This window comes from Anomaloglossus baeobatrachus, chromosome 6, assembly GCF_048569485.1.
Source record: "Anomaloglossus baeobatrachus isolate aAnoBae1 chromosome 6, aAnoBae1.hap1, whole genome shotgun sequence".
In the NCBI taxonomy this organism is placed as follows: Eukaryota; Metazoa; Chordata; class Amphibia; order Anura; family Aromobatidae; genus Anomaloglossus; species Anomaloglossus baeobatrachus.
Genome location: NC_134358.1, coordinates 460277595 through 460298438, shown reverse-complemented (window position 1 = coordinate 460298438; position 20844 = coordinate 460277595). Strand labels below are relative to the sequence as shown.

Here is a 20844-nt window from a genome sequence, read left to right as displayed (position 1 = left end):
TTCACTTCACTGCAAAAGTCCTTCAGGAAGATTTAGCCGACTCTGGAGTTGTGGTACATTGTTCTACTGTTCAGAGATACCTACAGAAAAATGGCCTTCATGGAAGAGTCATCTGAAGAAAACCTCTCCTGCGTTCTAACTATAAAATTTAGCATCAGAAGTATGCAAAATAACATCTAAACAAGACTGATGTATTTTGGAAAAAAGTCGTGTTAACTGATGAGGTTAAAATAGAACTCCTTGGCCACAATGATCAAACCAAATGTTTGGGAAAAAAAGGAGACAGAATGTCATGACAAGAACATCTCGCCAACCATTAAGCATGGGGGGGTGGATTAATCATGCTTTGGGTTGTGTTCTATCCAATGGCACTGGGAACATTTCACAGGTAGAGGGAAGAATGGATTCAATTAAAGTTTAACAAATTCTTCAAGCAAACATAACACCATCTGTAAAAAAGCTGAAGTTGAAAAGAGGATGACTTCTACAAATGGATAAGGATCCTAAACACAATTCAAAATCCACATTAGCATATGTCAAAAGGTACAAGATGAAGGTTTTACAATGGCCTCACAGTCCCCTGATCTGAACATCATTGAAAATCTGTGGCTAGACCGCAAAAGAGCAGTGCGTGCAAGAGGACCCAGGAATCTTACAGAACAAGAAGACTTTGCCAAGGAAGAAAGCATGAAAATCCCTCAAACAAGATTTGAAAGACTCTTGGCTGGCTACAAAAAACATTTACAAGCTTTGATACTTGCCAAAGGGGGTGCTGCAGGGTACTAACCATGCAGGGTACCCAATATTTTGCATTGGCCAACTTTATTTTTTGTTGTGAATTTAAAAATGTAAAAAATATATATATATTTTTTTTCTTTTCTAAAATGCAGAGTATATGTGTTATCTTTAACTTTATGGCTTTTACAGATAATTTCATTTTCAACTTGCTTAATTGTTCAGAATATCAGTAAACTTGACCAGGGGTGCTCAAACTTTTGCATGCCACTGTATATATATAGTTGGCTATCTCTGTAATAGGACATTGGATCGCAGATATCAAGGTATCATTTTATTCAGCTTCGTATGACCTATAGGCCCATGTAGACGTCTTATGCGGGCGTCACATGGTACGATATATCGGGCGATATGTCGGTGGGGTCACGTCGTAAGTGACGCACATCCGGCATCATTTGATATATCGTAGCGTGTGACAGCTACGAGCGACGGTGAACGAGCAAAAATACTCACCTTATCGTTGCTCGTTGACACGTAGCTCAGTTTCAAAATGTTGTTTCTTCTTCTGTGCTTCGTTTGTTCATCATTCGTGTGACACCCCGGGAACGACGAACACAGCTTACCTGCGTCCCGCCGGCAATGAGGAAGGAAGGAGGTGGGCGGGATGTTTACGTTCCACTCATCTCCGCCCCTCCACTTCTATTGGCCGGTCGCTGTGTGACGTCGCTGTGACGCCGAACGTCCCTCACCCTTCAGGAAGAGGATGTTCGCCGCCCACAGCGACGTCGCTCAGCAGGTAAGTGCGTGTGACGGGGGTTAACGACTTTGTGCGCCACGGACAACAAACGACGAGGGCGGGTACGATCGCTCATGTGATCGCACAATAGATCGTACCGTTTGACGCCCGCATTAGAGTTGAGCCTACTGGCAGATTCTCTTTAAAGATGGACACAAAAGCGGGCTATTACAGTTTGGCTTCCTTTTTAAAAGAGCTATTTACTAACACAACACATGCCAAATTTCTGAGAAACTTTAAGGGCTTGTCCAACTAAGAGAAACTTTGAATTAACCCCTTTGAAGACTAGATTTATTTTGGCTTTAATGATCAAATATATATATATATATATATATATATATATATATATACTAGCTGTACTACCCGGCTTCGCCTGGGTTAATAACTGCTGTTAAAATAGAATGTATTAACAAAAATGTATTCTGCACACAAAAAACACAAAACAAATAGATAGAAATGTAATTATTGAAAGGCAAAAACTAAGCTAATAGAAGCATTTCACAACATATATTTCAACACCAAAGATATTCCACACAGATTTATCTAAATTGGCCAAGTAATGTGATCCGTCTGCCTCTTTCCAGATCTGCCTCTTTCCCCGTCTGCCTATTTCCCCGTCTGCCTCTGTCCCCGTCTGCCTCTGTCCCTGTCTGCTTGTCTCTGTCTGTCTCTTTCTTTGTCTGTCTCTATCTCTCTGTTTCTTTCACCATCTGTCTCTTTCCTGGTCTGTCTCTTTCCCAGGTCTGTCTCCCCGTCTCTTTGTCTGTGTCTTTTCCTGTCTGTCTCTTTCCCTGTCTGCCTGTCTTTGTCTCTATTTCTCTGTCTCTTTCCCCGTCTGTCTCTATCAAGGTGTGTGTCTTTCCCCATCTATCTTTGTCTGTCTCTCTGGCTGTCTCATCCTTCCCTGTCTCTGTCCCTGTCTGCATGTCTGTCTGTCTCTTTCCCCATCTGTCTCTTTCCAGGTCTTTCTCTGTCTGTCTCTTTCCCCATCTGTCTCTTTCCAGGTCTTTCTCTGTCTGTCTCTTTCCCCGTCTGTCTGTCTGTCTTTTTCACCGTCTGTCTCTATCTGTCTCTTTCCTGTCTGTCTCTCTCTATCTCTCTCTCTCTCGTCTCCCCACCGACATCTTATTAACTCACATATAAGCTTCTTATACTATGAATGTCTTCTGTTCCTATAGCAACTACTCACAGCTCCTACTAATAACCTGTAGTTCAAGGCTCCATTTACTTTAATGAAGGCATGTTTTTTGGAGAGTAACTGTAAAGCGCGAGGTTAAATTTTCCTGTCAAAACATAGTCTACGATGTTCCCTGGGTCACATGAGGTGTCTGTGCAAAATTTTGTGATTGTAAATGCGACGGTGCAGATACACTTTTCGTTTCACTTTTTCCCCATTATGTAGATAGGGGCAAAATTGATTAGCAAATTAAGTTAAATTAAAATTTCGCCTCACAACATAGCCTATGACGCTCTCGGGGTCCAGATGTGTGAGTGCGCAAAATTTTTTGGCTGTAGCTGCGACGGTGCAGATGCCAATCCCGGACACACAGACATACACACACAGATTCAGCTTTATATATTAGATATATATATATATATATATATATATATATATATATATATACTAGCTGTACTACCCGGGTTAATAACTGCTGTTAACAAAATAGAATGTATTAAGATTCCCGGGATAGAATGTATAAATAGATTATATTAATGCCCGGGATAGTAACTGTCTTTCTGTTTCTCTCCCATTCTCTGTCTGTCTCCCCCTCTGTATATATCTCTCTGTTTCGCTCTCTCTCTATCTTTGTCTGTCTCTTTCCCTGTCTCTCTCTCTATCTCTTTGTCTGTCTGTCTCTTTCCCTGTCTTTCTCTGACTGTCTCTATCTCTTTCTCTGTCTGTCTCAATCTCTTTCCCTGTCTGTTTGTCTATCTATCTCTTTCCTTGTCTGTCTATCTATCTCTGTCACTTTCCCTGTCTGTCTCTTTCCCTCTCTTTCTCTGTCTGTCTCTTTCCCTGTCTGTCTGTTTCCCTGTGTCTGTCTGTCTCTTTGTCTGTGTCTGTCTCTTTACCTGTCTGTGTCTGTCTCTTAACCTGTCTCTCTCTTTCCCTCTCTTTCCCTGTCTGTCTCTTTCCCTGTCAGTCTGTCTCTTTGTCTGTGTCTGTCTCTTTGTGTCTGTCTCTTACCCTGTCTATGTCTGTTTATTACCCTGCCTGTGTGTCTGCCTCTTTCCCTGTCTGTGTCTGTCTCTTTCCCTGGCTGCATTGTGACACGCCAACATTCCATATAAGGGCGTGGCTGCACATTCTTCTGAAGTTCTGGCTGCACTGTGGCTCCCAGCTCCATTCGCTTTAATTGAGGCAGGTTTTTTGGTGAATAACTGTAAAGAGTGGGGTTCAAATTTCCCCTCAAAACATAGCCTATGACGCTCTCGGGGTCCAGAAGTGTGAGTGTGCAAAATTTTGTGGCTGTAGCTGCGACGGTGCGGAAACCAATCCCGGACATACATACATACATACATACATACACACATACACACATACACACATTCAGCTTTATATATCATAGATATACTGTGTGTGTCCACCCATATCCTGTCCACCGCCATTAACTTGAGAACGGCAGCAGCTATAGGAATAGAAGTGGTGTCTAGGTATAGTAAAGTAGCCATGCGCTACACAATGAAACCACCTGTAGCGCCACCTGGTGGAAAACAACGGAGTTAGCATTTTTTTCTCGAAAACGGAATGAGATAGAGAATAAAAGTGAATTAAAAAATTGTAGGGCATCATCAATTCAATACGAATCGACACCTTGCATACAGAAATGCTATGATTAGAACGTGTAAAACTCACAAGGCTGTGGACGTGAAGCGATACCTCATGGAGACCTTCCTACAAGTTATTGGGTATGGTGGCTGCATGGAGTGTCCTCCACGTTCACCTGACCTGACCCCATTGGACTTCTTTCTGTGAGGTCACATCAAACAGCAGGTGTATGCGACCCCTTCACCAACATTGCAGGACCTACGACGACGTATCACAGATGCTTGTGCAAACCTACCATAATGCACAACGTGCAGCAAGGTACAGTATGCTGTCCAGAGTCCAGATGTGCATTGCAGCTGACGGTAGTCACTTTGAGCATCAAAGTTAAATGAGCGCCATATGCGTGACCAGCATTCAATGTTTTGGGGGTGTCATGGGTTTCATATCATAGCATTTCTGTATGCAAGGTGTCGATTCGTATTGAATTGATGATGCCCTACAATTTTATAATTCACTTTTTTTCTCTATCTCGTTCCGTTTTTGAGATAAAAATGCTAACTTCGTTGTTTTCCACCAGGTGGTGGTATAGGTGGTTTCATTGCGTAGCGCATGGCTACCTTACTATACCTAGACACCACTTCTATGCCTATAGCTGCCATCATTGTCAAGTTAACGCCAGTGGACAGGATATGAGTGGACACCAAGCTGAAACCATCCCAAATTTGGTTTAGCTTATGAAAATAAAGTTGCTGCAAAGCTGAAATATTGATCATTTAATAAACACAGAAAGGTCAGATTTTGGCAAGACAAAAGTTTTGTCTCCCACAGAAAGTAATGTGAAGATCAAGGATCAAAAGAGTAATTTATAAAACCAATGGACGAATTTAAAGTCAGGTTATAAGCTTTTATTTACATAACATTGATAAGCGACAGAACTTCTGTCAGGAACTGTACTGTATATATACCGTATTTTTCGCTTTATAAGACGCACTTTTGTTCCCCCAAATTTTGGGGGAAAGTAGGGGGTGCGTCTTATAATCCGAATATACGGGGGGGGGGGGGGGGTGTATATATATATATATATACACACACTACAGAGTCCAGGGGAGGTGCGGGCAGCTCTGGAGCTCTGCTGGGGGACTTATGAAAGCTGGGAGCAGAAGCCTTTGATCTCCTGCACCCGCTCATATAATATGCACAGCTGCTGTCCACCACCATGGTGCTGAAAGTGCACCGCGGCGATAGGCTGGGGCAGCAGTGTATATTATATCTGCCTGCCCCTTCTTTGATTGCACATGCCCCCTCCCCCGTGTTAGCCATGTCCCCTATGCTGCTGCAAACAGTAAAATAATAAACTTTTTACTCACCTCCTCCAGCGTGTCTGCCAGGCCTCCCTCCTGCTGCTGTGATAAGGCACAAGAGATTTCACTCTGCCGTGCCGATCACATGACCAGCCGAGAACCAGGAAATGCAGGAGGCTGGAGATCAACCCCGAGGAGGGGACACAGACAGGACAATGCTGGAGAAGGTAAGGAAAGTTTATTTTCCTAAAAGCAGCAGCATGGGGCGATATATAACACAGGGAGCTGTGTGCCAGCAATAGTGGGCCATGTGCCGCTACATGGGGCCGTGTGCCGCCACATGGGGCCATGTGCCAGCAATAGTGGGCCGTGTGCCGCCACATGGGGCCATGTGCCAGCAATAGTGGGCCGTGTGCAGCCACATGGGGCCATGTGCCGCCACATGGGGCCATGTGCCAGCAATAGTGGGCTGTGTGCAGCCACATGGGGCCGTGTGCCACCACATGGGGCCATGTGCCAGCAATAGTGGGCTGTGTGCAGCCACATGGGGCCGTGTGCCACCACATGGGGCCATGTGCCGCCACATGGGGCCATGTGCCAGCAATAGTGGGCTGTGTGCAGCCACATGGGGCCATGTGCCGCCACATGGGGCCATGTGCCAGCAATAGTGGGCTGTGTGCAGCCACATGGGGCCGTGTGCCACCACATGGGGCCATGTGCCGCCACATGGGGCCATGTGCCAGCAATAGTGGGCTGTGTGCAGCCACATGGGGCCGTGTGCAGCCACATGGGGCCGTGTGCCGCCACATGGGGCCGTGTGCCGCCACATGGGGCCGGGTGCCGCCACATGGGGCCATGTGCCAGCAATAGTGGGCTGTGTGCAGCCACATGGGGCCGTGTGCCGCCACATGGGGCCATGTGCCAGCAATAGTGGGCTGTGTGCAGCCACATGGGGCCGTGTGCAGCCACATGGGGCCATGTGCCAGCAATAGTGGGCCGTGTGCAGCCACATGAGGCCATGTGCCAGCAATAGTGGGCTGTGTGCAGCCACATGGGGCCGTGTGCAGCCACATGGGGCCATGTGCCAGCAATAGTGGGCCGTGTGCAGCCACATGAGGCCATGTGCCAGCAATAGTGGGCCGTGTGCAGCCACATGGGGCCGTGTGCAGCCACATGGGGCCGTGTGCAGCCACATGGGGCCGTGTGCAGCCACATGGGGCCGTGTGCAGCCACATGGGGCCGTGTGCAGCCACATGGGGCCGTGTGCCGCCACAGTGGGCCGTGTGCCGCCACAGTGGGCCGTGTGCCGCCACAGTGGGCCGTGTGCCGCCACAGTGGGCCGTGTGCCAGCCACAGTGGGCCGTGTGCCAGCCACAGTGGGCTGTGTGCCAGCCATAGAGCATGTGTGCCAGGCATAGGGGACATGTGGCATCACTGGGCCATATCCAGATTCAGAGGGCTAATTTTAGGATGGGGGGGGCTATGAGGGACATATACCCTATATGATTTGTCAGACGGACACTGGCATTATAAGACGGACCCCATTTATTAAAAAATTCTCTATTCCTTCACCAAATTTGGGGGTGCGTCTTATAATCAGGTGCGTCTTATAAAGCGAAAAATACGGTATATATATATATATATATATATATATATATATATATATATATATATACATATATAGCAAAAATTGACTTGAATGGAAACGCCTATTTATTGGCCCATATGATACAGCAACGTTTCAGTCACAAGTGACTTTTTTCAAGCGGTACTACTTGAAAAAGTCACTTGTGACTGAAACGTTGCTATATCATATGGGCCAATAAATAGGCGCTTTCATTCAAGTTGAAGCTGTGTGCTGCCTTCACATTTTTTGCTGTCTACTGGAATCGGGTGTGACTGATTGGAAGGACTTTGCACCACAACAGGCTAAGTGCTGCTCCTATTTTTGCATTATATATATATATATATATATATATGTATACAGTCATATGCAAAAGTTTGGGCACCCCTATTAATGTTAACCTTTTTTCTTTATAACAATTTGGGTTTTTGCAACAGCTATTTCAGTTTCATATATCTAATAACTGATGGACTGAGTAATATTTCTGGATTGAAATGAGGCTTATTGTACTAACAGAAAATGTGCAATCCGCATTTAAACAAAATTTGACTGGTGCAAAAGTATGGGCACCCTTCTCAATTTCTTGATTTGAGCACTCCTAACAACTTTTTACTGACTTACTAAAGCACTAAATTGGTTTTGTAACCTCATTGAGCTTTGAACTTCATAGGCAGGTGTATCCAATCATGAGAAAAGGTATTTAAGGTGGCCACTTGCAAGTTGTTCTCCTATTTGAATCTCCTATGAAGAGTGGTATCATGGGCTCCTCAAAACAACTCTCAAACGATCTGAAAACAAAGATTATTCAACATAGTTGTTAAGGGGAAGGATACAAAAAGTTGTCTCAGAGATTTAAACTGTCAGTTTCCACTGTGAGGAACATAGTAAGGAAATGGAAGAACACAGGTACAGTTCTTGTTAAGCCCAGAAGTGGCAGGCCAAGAAAAATATCAGAAAGGCAGAGAAGAATAATGGTGAGAACAGTCAAGGACAATCCACAGACCACCTCCAAACACCTGCAGCATCATCTTGCTGCAGATGGTGTCAATGTGCATTGGTCAACAATACAGCGCACTTTGCACAAGGAGAAGCTGTATGGGAGAGTGATGCGAAAGAAGCCGTTTCTGCAAGCACGTCACAAACAGAGTCGCCTGAGGTATGCAAAAGCACATTTGGACAAGCCAGTTACATTTTGGAAGAAGGTCCTTGTCATGATGTATTTTACCTTCTCACTGTATTTGCTGTAATACTATGTCAGGATGTGATGTCACTTTCCTTTGGTTGTACTTACTGAACACTTTGAAATGTCTTGGGATGTAAGTAACCATACCTTCCCCCCATCTCCTGTGTCTCTGGGCCCATAATGCAATTATCTCTTGTCCACACAGCCAGGGGAACTTCTCATTGTTTCGTAAGCAGTGGATAACGCCAACTACACAAACCTGTAGACATCTCGGAGCCAACCTTCTAGAATCTTCTAGTGGGCCCAACCATTGCATAGACCCCTACCCTTGAGGGGCGGGCCCACGAGCTCAAACAATTCACTCCTGTTTCTAAATGCAGTTGGGAGTTGAGTTTTTGAAGAGGAAGGGAGCGAGATCTGAATCTGCGGACAGACCTCGCCGTCCAGTGGATTGTGTGGGATTTCTGGGACTCTGAAAAGGACTATTACGTTGTGATCTGGCACTTTGGATTATCGGGAGGTGCCCCCGAATCTGTTTTATTTGGACTTGTCGTGTGCTGTTCCTGTATTCCTGTTAGTAAACCTGTTGGATCATCCTCGGCCTGTTGTCTCTCTTTGCTCTGATGTACACCCCGTCACAAACTGGTGGCAGCGGCGGGATCAGAGCAGAAGAAATGGAGGACAACAGCCAATCGACGTCTGAAACCAGAACCTCAGGATACAGGAACTGGACTGTGGCGAGTCTACAAACAAAGGCCCGTGAATTAGGTGTCGGCTACAAAGGACTCTCTAAGGAGCAACTAATTGAGGCATTGGAACACGCTTGCCTGCAAGATGGCACCGAGGAACAATTTCCACAGCAAGGGGAGCAAAGACGGGAGCCGGAGGTGAATACCCAAAAAAGTCAATGGGTTGTGTGGTACAAGGAAAAGATGGCACTGCTTGGAGATGAGGCCACCATAGAAGATAAGAGGGAGGCCATGCGTGGAGCTGAAGAGAAGGAGCGCAGGATGGAGGAGATGGCATTGCTGGATAAGCAGCTCGCTGTGGAAGCCGCGAGAGGTTCCAGACAGACTGTAACCCCAGCACCCATCATGAGGGAACTTCCCAGAGTGTCCCGCAAAGACTTCAAGCAGTTTAATGAGGCTGCTGGTGACATTGAGGGCTTCTTCCAGGACTTTGAGCATCAGTGTCGATTAATGGAAGTCCCAGAAAGGGAGCGCGTCCGGCATCTGGTTGGGCTCTTAGAGGGTGGAGCTGCTGCAGCCTATAGAGCTATGGACCCTCGGTGGAACTGTGAGTATGCGGATATTAAACAGACTATTCTAGAACATTATGCTGTAACGCCAGACACTTACAGGACTCAGTTCCGTACTCTAGCATGTGATGAGGAAGTGTCCTTCAAGATGTATGCCCACAAACTCAAACATCTGTGGCATCGTTGGTTGGAGGCAGAGGAGGCCTTAACCTTGGAGACCGTCCTCCAGGTCCTCCTAAAAGAGCAGTTTTACTTCAAGTGCCCCGCTGAGATCCGGGAATGGGTGCGTGAAAGGAGACCAGCCACTGTGGAGGAAGCTGCAGCTCTAGCTGATGAGGCTCTCACCATCAAGCCTCAGTGGAAAAAACTACTACCCAGTGAGAAAAAAAACACCAACCCCCCAACGCTGGTGGCCCCTGGTCCTTCTGGCCCCAATGTTCACCATCACCCTAGACCGTCAACTCATGGGGACCTTCGTGTGACTGTGCCTCGCATTACTCATGCTCCACCTTTGGGAATACGACGCGGAGGAAGAATCCCAGAGCGCAGATGTTATGGATGTGGGCAGCCTGGGCACATGCAATTCCAATGTCCAGGTGTTCGTAGACAGAACAGCTACAGACCGCCTTTGCCTGTTCATTACCTACAGACACCTTCACCAGGAGAAGAGCTGGATTCTGTGCCTGATGACTTGCCAAGTGACTCAGATATCCTGGCTCCCCTACCCGGAGTCTATGGGGTGCGAGCTCCAGCCACCTGTTCTTCTGATCTTCAGGACAAACATCTACAGGAGGTCGTGCTGGATGGCCAAAAAGTTGTTGGCTTCCGTGACACTGGGGCTTTCCTCACCATAGCCGATCCCCGAGTAATTCAACCACAAGCAATTCAAAAGGGACCAGGAATTGCCATTGAACTGGCAGGAGGTACCCAGAGATATATTCCAAGAGCGAGTGTGACCCTGGATTATGGCTTTGGGGCAAAACAATGTGTGGTCGGTGTGATGAGCGGCCTCCCTGCAGACGTTCTTCTAGGAAATGATGTGGGGAATCTTCATTGCCACTTTGTCGGTGCGGTAACCAGAAGTCAAGCCAAGAGAGCAGCCCATGTGGACGTGTACAACCCATCCATGGAACTGAGGCCACCAGAACTGCCATTACAGCCGGTGAGTGATTCTTCTTGTGGGGATAATATGAATGTTACTTGGGATAAAGTTCAGTTTAGACAAGAAGTAGAGACTGACCCCACCCTTGCTAGTTTTAGAACTCGGGCTGAAATAGGGCAGCTAGGGGAAAACGGAGAAAGAATTATCAGAGAAAATGGACTTCTGTATCGGGTTGCCAATGCCGACTCCCTAGATAAGCCCTGGACTTATAGCAAACAGCTGATTGTTCCTCAGAAGTACAGAATTCCCCTATTACACCTGGCTCATGACATTCCTACGGCTGGCCATCAAGGCAAAACCCGCACCGAGAGACGATTGACTCAAACTTTTTATTGGCCGGGGATTTCCCAAGCAGTGGCGCATTTCTGCCGAACTTGTGACATATGTCAGCGTAGAGGGCGACCCGGAGATCACCCAAAGGCACCCCTGCAACCGCTCCCTATAATAGAAGAACCCTTTCAAAGAGTAGCTGTTGATATCATTGGACCTCTGGCTAAACCAAGTAAATCTGGAAAGCAGTACATTCTCACTGTTGTGGACTACGCCACCCGATATCCAGAAGCCGTGGCCTTGTCAAGTATCTCTGCAGCCAAGGTGGCCGAGGCCTTGGTTATTATTTTTACCAGAGTAGGATTCCCCAGTGAGATCTTGTCGGACCAAGGCTCCCAGTTTATGTCAGAGTTGGTCCAGTGTCTGTGGCGCACCTGTGGAGTACGAGCGATCCGAACGACCCCGTATCATCCCCAAACAAATGGACTTTGTGAACGATTCAACGGCACTCTGAAGAATATGCTGAGGGCCTTCACGGACCGAGATTCAGACTGGGAGAAGTACCTACCCCATCTCTTGTTTGCCTATCGGGAAGTTCCCCAGGAGTCCACTGGGTTCTCCCCCTTTGAACTACTCTATGGAAGAAAGGTCCGAGGACCCTTAACCCTGCTCAAGGAATACTGGGAGGGGCAAGTTGAAGATACAGGAACCCCTGTTGTCCCTTATGTCCTAAAGCTGCGAGAAACCTTGGCCCAACTTGCTAGTTTTGCACAGAGTCATTTGCGTATGGCTCAAACCAGACAGAAGACATGGTATGACCGTAACGCACGCTATCGGGAGTTTGTAGAAGGACAACAAGTCTTAATGATTGTTCCCCATCGGCAGAATAAACTGCAGACCACATGGGAGGGTCCCTTCCGGGTTCTCAGAAAACTGAATGATACCAATTACCTTCTTGCTTTAGATGATCAGGGGCTAAGGCAAAAGACTGTCCATGTGAATATGATTAAGGAGTACCATGACCGGAACATTCCAATGATAGCAAGCTGTCGGTTGGCTTCAGAAGATGGTCAAGAGGATGAGGACTCTCTACCTGATCTCGTGGAAGCAGCGAGAGCCCCATCCACTGTGGAACAGGTTCCCCTGGGAGATTACCTGGACTCCTTACAGAAAATCCAGATGCTGGAAGTGCTTCAACAGAGACGGGCTGCTTTCTCATCCCAACCAGGTCGAACCACCGTCACCCAACATCATGTGGACACTCAGGGCATCCGTCCCATACAACTGGCTCCTTACCGGGTACCTGAATCAGTTCGAAACACCATGCAGCACGAACTGGAGGAGATGTTACAGCTTGGGGTAATCCAGGCCTCCCATAGCCCTTGGGCCTCCCCTGTGGTGTTAGTACCCAAGAAGGATGGGAGTACTCGATTTTGTGTGGACTATCGGCGACTAAACGACCATACCGTCAGCGATCCTTACCCAATGCCTCGTATTGACGAACTTCTAGACCGACTGGCTGGGTCCCGATATGTCACTACCTTGGATCTCAGTAAGGGATACTGGCAGATCCCTCTAACGGATGAAGGGAGAGAACGGTCCGCTTTTATAACCCCCTTTGGTCTGTATGAATTTCTAAGCATGCCTTTTGGAATGAAAAATGCCCCGGCCACCTTCCAGAGAATGGTGGATCAGATCCTCCGGGGATGTGATGACTTTGCTTGTGCCTACTTGGATGATATCGCCGTCTTCAGCCACACATGGGAGGAACATCTGAATCAAGTAGCCATTATTTTGGACCTGATTCTTGCAGCCGGCCTAACTATTCGACCCGATAAATGCCAATTGGGGATGGGGGAAGTCCAGTACCTAGGACATAGAGTGGGAGGAGGGAAGCTCCGACCTGAGCCTGCCAAAATCCAGGCTATTAGAGACTGGCCTGTACCCCAAACTAAGAAACAAGTTATGGCTTTTCTGGGCACTGCCAGTTATTACCGAAAATTTGTTTCTCATTTCAGTACTGTGGCCAAGCCTCTTACCGACCTGACCAAGAAAACAATGCCCCGGCTGGTGATCTGGACTCCAGCCTGTGATGAGGCTTTTAACCGGCTGAAGGATGCTTTGATCTGCGATCCTGTCCTGGCTGCTCCAGACTACAAGAGGAGATTCATTGTGCAAACGGATGCCTCTGCTTATGGACTGGGAGCTGTCCTCAGCCAGGTGAATGCAGCTGGGGACGAGCACCCCATCGCCTATCTCAGCCGGAAACTGCTGGACCGAGAAGTGGCCTATGCAACTGTTGAGAAGGAATGTCTGGCTGTAGTGTGGGCCCTTAAGAAACTACGGCCGTATCTGTATGGACGGGAATTCACTGTGGTTACTGATCACAATCCCCTCACCTGGCTGAACAGAGTCTCTGGGGACAATGGACGCTTACTGCGATGGAGCCTGGCTCTGCAGCCCTATAACTTTACCATACAATATAGAAGGGGCAGCCAACACCAAAATGCAGATGGACTGTCCAGGCAAGAGGAGCCTTGAGTCCTGTCAGCCATGCCTGCGTGTACTTAACCAGCGACCTGTAGAGGTCCCTAGTACGTACACAAGTTGGGAGGGGAAGGAATTGTCATGATGTATTTTACCTTCTCACTGTATTTGCTGTAATACTATGTCAGGATGTGATGTCACTTTCCTTTGGTTGTACTTACTGAACACTTTGAAATGTCTTGGGATGTAAGTAACCATACCTTCCCCCCATCTCCTGTGTCTCTGGGCCCATAATGCAATTATCTCTTGTCCACACAGCCAGGGGAACTTCTCATTGTTTCATAAGCAGTGGATAACGCCAACTACACAAACCTGTAGACATCTCGGAGCCAACCTTCTAGAATCTTCTAGTGGGCCCAACCATTGCATAGACCCCTACCCTTGAGGGGCGGGCCCACGAGCTCAAACAATTCACTCCTGTTTCTAAATGCAGTTGGGAGTTGAGTTTTTGAAGAGGAAGGGAGCGAGATCTGAATCTGCGGACAGACCTCGCCGTCCAGTGGATTGTGTGGGATTTCTGGGACTCTGAAAAGGACTATTACGTTGTGATCTGGCACTTTGGATTATCGGGAGGTGCCCCCGAATCTGTTTTATTTGGACTTGTCGTGTGCTGTTCCTGTATTCCTGTTAGTAAACCTGTTGGATCATCCTCGGCCTGTTGTCTCTCTTTGCTCTGATGTACACCCCGTCACAGTCCTGTGGACTGATGAAACAAAGATTGAGTTGTTTGGTCATACAAAAAGGCGTTATGCATGGAGGTAAAAAAAATGACGGCATTCCAAGAAAAGCACTTGCTACCCACAGTAAAATTTGGTGGAGGTTCCATCATGCTTTGGGGCTGTGTGGCCAATGCAGGCACCGGGAATCTTGTTAAAGTTGAGGGTCGCATGGATTCAACTCAGTATCAGCAGATTCTTGACAATAATGTCCAAGAATCAGTGACGAAGTTGAAGTTACGCAGGGGATAGATATTTCAGCAAGAGAATTATCCAAAACACCGCTCCAAATCTACTCAGGCATTCATGCAGAGGAACAATTACAATGTTCTGCAATGGCCATCCCAGTCCCCATATATTATATAATTATTATAATATCATTGAAAGACTGTGGGATGATTTGAAGCGTGCTGTCCATGCTCGGCGACCATCAAACGTAACTGAACTGGAATTGTTTTGTAAACAGGAATGGTCAAATATACCTTCATCCAGGATCCAGGAACTCATTAAAAGCTACAGGAAGTGACTAGAGGCTGTTATTTTTGCAAAATATTAATGTCACTTTTATGTTGAGGTGCCCATACTTTTGCACCGGTCAAATTTTGTTTAAATGCGGATTGCATATTTTCTGTTAGTACAATAAACCTCATTTCAATCCAGAAATATTACTCAGTCCATCAGTTATTACATATATGAAACTGAAATAGCTGTTGCAAAAACCCAAATTGTTATAAAGAAAAAAGGTTAACATTAATAGGGGTGCCCAAACTTTTTCATATGACTGTATATATATACTCTAAATATATATTATTTTTTTTTTTTTTATTTTTCATTACCATATTAGGAGCCAGTGTTAAAGGAGTTGTCCGTGCAAAATAAATTTTTCCCTGGGAAAATGGATCCACTCATCTGGATCTAGCACAGCCTGCTCCATGGTCTGCACTGACTATACAACCGGGCGCTTGAACACAGGGGCATATGATTGGCTGCAGTAGTCAAGTGACTTGATCATCAGATGTTTTCTGTTGCTTCCTTGCTAGAAGTAACCTTGCACTGCAGCAGTAGTCCAACGGCTCCTTAAGCTGTGACATCTACACTTCTTGCTCAAGCACACACCATAGAGCACCCTGCGCTGGATCTAGGTGAGTTCTGATAGGTGTGTAGTATTTAGTTTATTTTTTTTTACACATACAGCTGCGTAGGCAAGCTGATATGTCGTATGTGGGGTCTCCTTCTTTGATGCTGGCTCAAGAGCTGAGCTTGCATCTTTTCTGGTAGATAATGGTTGAGTTATTCAATCATCTGCCTCACATATCTGGAGTGTGCCCTACAACATTGTAGGTTGGGTTTTTTTTACATACAGGTTTAGGTAATTGATTATATCTGCTACATTAGTAGTCACGTAGAAGCTCACTTACCAATATTTGCTACATGGAGCATACCAAGCCTTGTTTTATCTTTATCTGTTAACATTTGGTTGTCCGGTTCGGCACATCCATCTATGAGACAGGTCACAGCAGCGCACCCACTCCACCTTGACTTTGAACTTTCCTTCCTTCCTAGCTTCAACATTCTGTCCATTTGCCAAAAAGCTTTAGCATAAGCTCGGTGTATACGTTCAATATCTCTTTCTTTAGCTCCTTTCTTGCTCTCTATGGAGAAAATATGTTCTGTTTCCTTGTAATCATCTTTAAAAATTGTATCAAATGATCTGATAAAAAGCCTTTCTTCATTATTTAACTTGTAAGATGGATCCGTGGCTGAAATATGATCTAGCAATAAAATAGGAAACTCTGCAGCTGCAGTGAGTGCTGCCACATTCCCATGATACCCATCAAAAATACCAGCAAAACATGAGTTTTGTCTTTGCCCATAGTTATTAAGAACTGTAATCGAGTCTTCCATGCAACTTTGCCAAGAAGCATTCTTATCAGAACAGATGACTATAGATTTTATTATGTCATTGTTTCCATCCATGTCATAAACATGGCAGCTAACATCAGAGGGCATACACATTCTGCGAGTATACGGCGCCATAGAGAGCAGCTTTCCTTTTAATATTTCGAAGGATTGATTAATCTTCTGGTGTTCTCTATATTTGTATTGTGAAGAGCTTTCAAGCCTAGATATCATTTTCTCCTTTTGGACTGCGAGGATGTGAAGATTTGATGGACTGTCCTCTGGCTTCCAGCCCAGTACATTATTAGCTTTATGCCATTGTTTGTGGTTTATAACTGAACACAGATTAACTCGTTCCTGGCACATAGAACAAGGCAACCAGATCTCATTAATGTCCGATACTTGCTCATTCTTATCATTTGAAGTATGTAAATCCACAATTGACGTTTCTTTGATAGTTGATAGAACTTTTCTCATTCTAAGATCAAGTAAGAAAAATATGTAGTGAAGATTTTTTTCTAATTAAGTGTTACTCTCAAAATTGTAAAATTGTGTACATTTTCGAAAATGATTGTACTTTAAATTTTCAAGATTACAACTCAAAGGCTGATAGCACCAGGATCATAATGATTGTAGGTCAGTGATACCATATATTGTCATCATGATATACACATCATTTGTCTTTGATACCCCTTCGTATATTCCGTGATTGCTTCTTCCAAAGGAATGACAAGAATCGCCCACCAATGTTTTGCCCAGTGGCCTCCACCAACGTTAATCCAACCCCGGTGGAGCATGATAAAGTGATTCAGAGAACATCAAAGTGAGAATATTTTCAAGAACCAACCATTTAAGGTGACCATACACTTCAAATAACTGTTAGGCAAACTCTCACCTGACCACCAGATATCTCTTCCGACTTCCCCATACACTTAAATGTTCATGTGTTAGGTAGAAAAGCACTGCCATAAGCTGACGGTATAGGGCCCCTGCTAGTTTCTCTTGGAGTATTCTTTTACAACACTGTCCCTCAATCAGGCATTTTGCCCCGTTTCCCCTCTCTGCAGGTACAGACATTTTTTATGCACCAAAGACATCATATAATCACTGAAACTTGATAGTAAGCTCAAAAATATATTCACAGGTACCACTAGAATAAAAGCCATATCTTTTGGTCATAGAGCTGAACTTTTTTTGATGGGGCCTTAAACATTTAGTTACATTGCATTCCAAATTTACAAATGTTGAAGGGGAAATATTTAGTCTGGGAGTCTGAAGGCAATGGCTTACCTACCGTGGTTTTCTTTTGTATCTCTCTATCTCCAAAAAAAAAAGGCTCTTTTTTCAGGTCATTTAGGTTCTCTGGATATCCTAAGAACAATCCCTCAAACTGTTGGAGAAGTTTTAAAGGGAACCTTTCAGCTGATACATGCTGCCCAAATCGTGAGCAGCATATATCAACCACGGGCTGTACGATCACAGCCATGTAAGTTTCACTCTGAAACGCTGAAGCATTTCAGAGAAAAATATACTTTTAATAGCTGTCTAGGACTCATTCATTCATTCTACTACGCCGGTGAAAATTAAAGAAATACACAGACATGTGATTTCCAAAGATCTCCAGTGTATTTAATGAAGATCAGATCTATTATCCTCTTCAGGAATATGGGCGTACAATGCATAAATGAAGGCGTTTCCAACAGGATAGAAAATAGCAGAATATATAACTGCATAATAAGTAAACACACTCCCTGCATCCACCCAAGTAAGTCACACCCCACAGCAGTCTTTGTTTCAATAGTTCTTGTGAGAACTATCACACCCCATGAGATTTTGGCAGGCCTGAAGACATTAACTCCTTCTTTACTCTTACAGATAAAGGGGAAAATATTTAGTACGTTAGTGTTGGTTTCAGTCGATCTCTCTGAGGGAAATTACACAGACACATAAAATGGCGCTTGCCCAAGATGTGCATATAGGAAGTTTCATGGGATTTGCCTAGGTGCACTAAATAAGTGTCGTAAGACTGATGTTTCAGATTTCCAATCACATCAATTTTCTAACAAGACATAAAAGGGCTGCATCTTAATTTCCGCATTATGGTAGTTACTGTATATATGGTTGGAAAACCTTTGGTTTTCCTATACTGAACTTCGCTACAGACTTTATGGTGTTTTATAAAAAAGTATGGTCTTATAATATCTTGTACAGTTGAAGTAGCCCAAGTATGTTACAAATCAAATCTGCACTCTTCTAGTTAACATTTTGGGTTGTAAAGGGGGCCATGCCCATAAGATTACTGCCACCAGGGCTCATTCATTGCAGCAGGACTTTCTAAATCTTCTAAAATGTATGGGGTGTCTCAATGGCAGAATCTGTCATGAGAGGAAAGACAGATAGAGCTATTGGCCTTCATCATGTCTGATCCTTTCCTTCCAAAGGGAGATAGGCCACTTCCAAAGGTGTATGGCTCCATATTATGTGTGCGCCCAGATTGGAAGTAAGCAAGCATGGACTGTATGGCTAAGTGTACAGCCAGCATAGCAGTTGACCAGATAGGTGTATCAATATATATGGAAAGCTTAGGGAATTGCACTGTTGAACTTATAAACTTCTCCTCCATATGTCTACTAAGTTACGAAACTTGATAACAATATCTACTGGTCCCACGGCATTGATGCATATAGGTCGCCCACACATCTGGAGGAAGCAAACAGAACATACCGTAGATACATGAAAAGTACTAAAAGTGACTCTCTCTCTCTCTCTCTCTCTCTATATATATATATATATATATATATATATATATATATATATGTGTATGTATGTGTGTGTCTGTCTGTGTATATGTCCGGGATCTGCACCGTTGCAGCTACAGCCACAAAATTTTGCACACTCACACTTCTGGACCCCGAGAGCGTCATAGGCTATGTTGTGAGGGGAAATTTTAACCCCGCGCTTTACAGTTATTCACCAAAAAACCTGCCTCCGTTAAAGCGAATGGAGCTGTTAGCCACAGTGCAGCCAGAACTTCAGAAGAATGTGCAGCCACGCCCTTAAATGGAATGTTGGCATGTCAAAATGCAGCCAGGGAAAGAGACAGACACAGACAGGGAAAGAGGCAGACACAGACAGGGTAAGAAACAGACATAGACAGGGTAAGAGACAGACACAAAGAGACAGACACAGACAAAGAGCCAGACTGACAGGGAAAGAGACAGACAGGGAAAGAGAGGGAAAGAGAGACACAGGTTGAGACAGACAGGTAAAGAGACAGACACAGACAAAGAGACAGAGACAGACACAGGGAAACAGACAGACAGGAAAGAGAGGGAAAGAGACAGACAGGGTAAGAGACAGACAAAGACAGGTAAAGAGGCAGACACAGGGAAAGAGACAGAGGGAAAGAAGGAAAGAGACAGACAGGGAGAGAGGGAAAGAGACAGACAGGGAAAGAGAGGGAAAGAGACAGGCAGGGAAAGTGACAGAGATAGACAGACAGGGAAAGAGATAGATGGACCGACAGGGAAACAGATTGAGACAGACGGATAAAGAGACAGAGACAGTCAGAGACAGACAGGGAAAGAGACAGACAGACAAAGAGATAGGGAGAGAGACAGAGGAGATATATACAGAGGGGGAGACAGACATTATAATTACATTTATATCTATTTGTTTTGTGATTTTTGTGTGCAGAATACATTTTTGTTTTCTGGTAGTACAGCTAATATATATATATATATCTATATATATATATATATATATATATATATATATATGCGAATATATATATATATACGATTATATAGCGATAGATAGATATATAGATATATATAGAGAGAGAGTCACTTTTAGTACTTTTCATGTATCTATGTTCTGTTTGATTCCTCCATGTGTGGGCGATCTATGTGCATCAATGCCGTGGGACCAGTAGATATTGTTATCAGGTTTCCTATATATATAACAGCCACTTGGGTCCTTTAGTAGAATAAAGTATGTGGTCTTCCCACATAAATACACTCTCCATAGTTAAACACTATTGAACATTTTCCCTCAATTGTTACTCCTAACTATTTAATCACGATAAATATTGTAAATATCATACGGCAGCAGATTAATGGGAATGAAACATATTCATCAACGTGATTTATGTGAACTCACCTGATGTAACTGAATGCGTCTCTATTGATTATGTAGATTGCTCAGATACTGGAGCTGCAGTGATGTATCTACCACGTGTGTTTACATGTTACTATGGTTACCATATCCCTGGATACATCAGGAACAGTCACACCTGTAGCTATTAGTGCGATGTCGTGTGTGAACAATAGTCATTCATTAGCTGGGTGCACAGTTATTAGGCAATTTGTATTGTTGATGATCAATTTTAATACTGAATAACTACAGTGCTAGCAGTCAATCCAAAAGGTTAATAAACCTTGAGTTGTAGTGCCACCTATTGGAAGTAGCAATCTTAAAAGTCAATATCGACCCTTTAATGAGTCTTACCATATGACTTAGGGGTACTTCTCACATAGCGAGATCGGTAGTGAGATCGCTGCTGAGTCACAGGTCTTGTGACG

The 20844-nt window shown here is 44.8% G+C and overlaps 1 protein-coding gene across 1 annotated transcript in view; it reads right to left on the bottom strand.

Annotated features, from left to right (window-relative positions):
* PP2D1 (protein phosphatase 2C like domain containing 1) overlaps window positions 1-20496 on the bottom strand; it is a 40295-nt gene extending 19799 nt beyond the window's left edge. The window contains exons 1-2 of the mRNA XM_075316663.1: window positions 20423-20496; window positions 15781-16739 (exon numbers count right to left, since the gene is read on the bottom strand). Of these exons, the coding sequence (XP_075172778.1) occupies window positions 15781-16738 (958 nt within the window). The 5' untranslated portion in view covers window position 16739; window positions 20423-20496. The remainder of the gene's footprint in view (window positions 1-15780; window positions 16740-20422) is intronic.
* Between the last annotated feature and the right edge of the window lie 348 nt (window positions 20497-20844).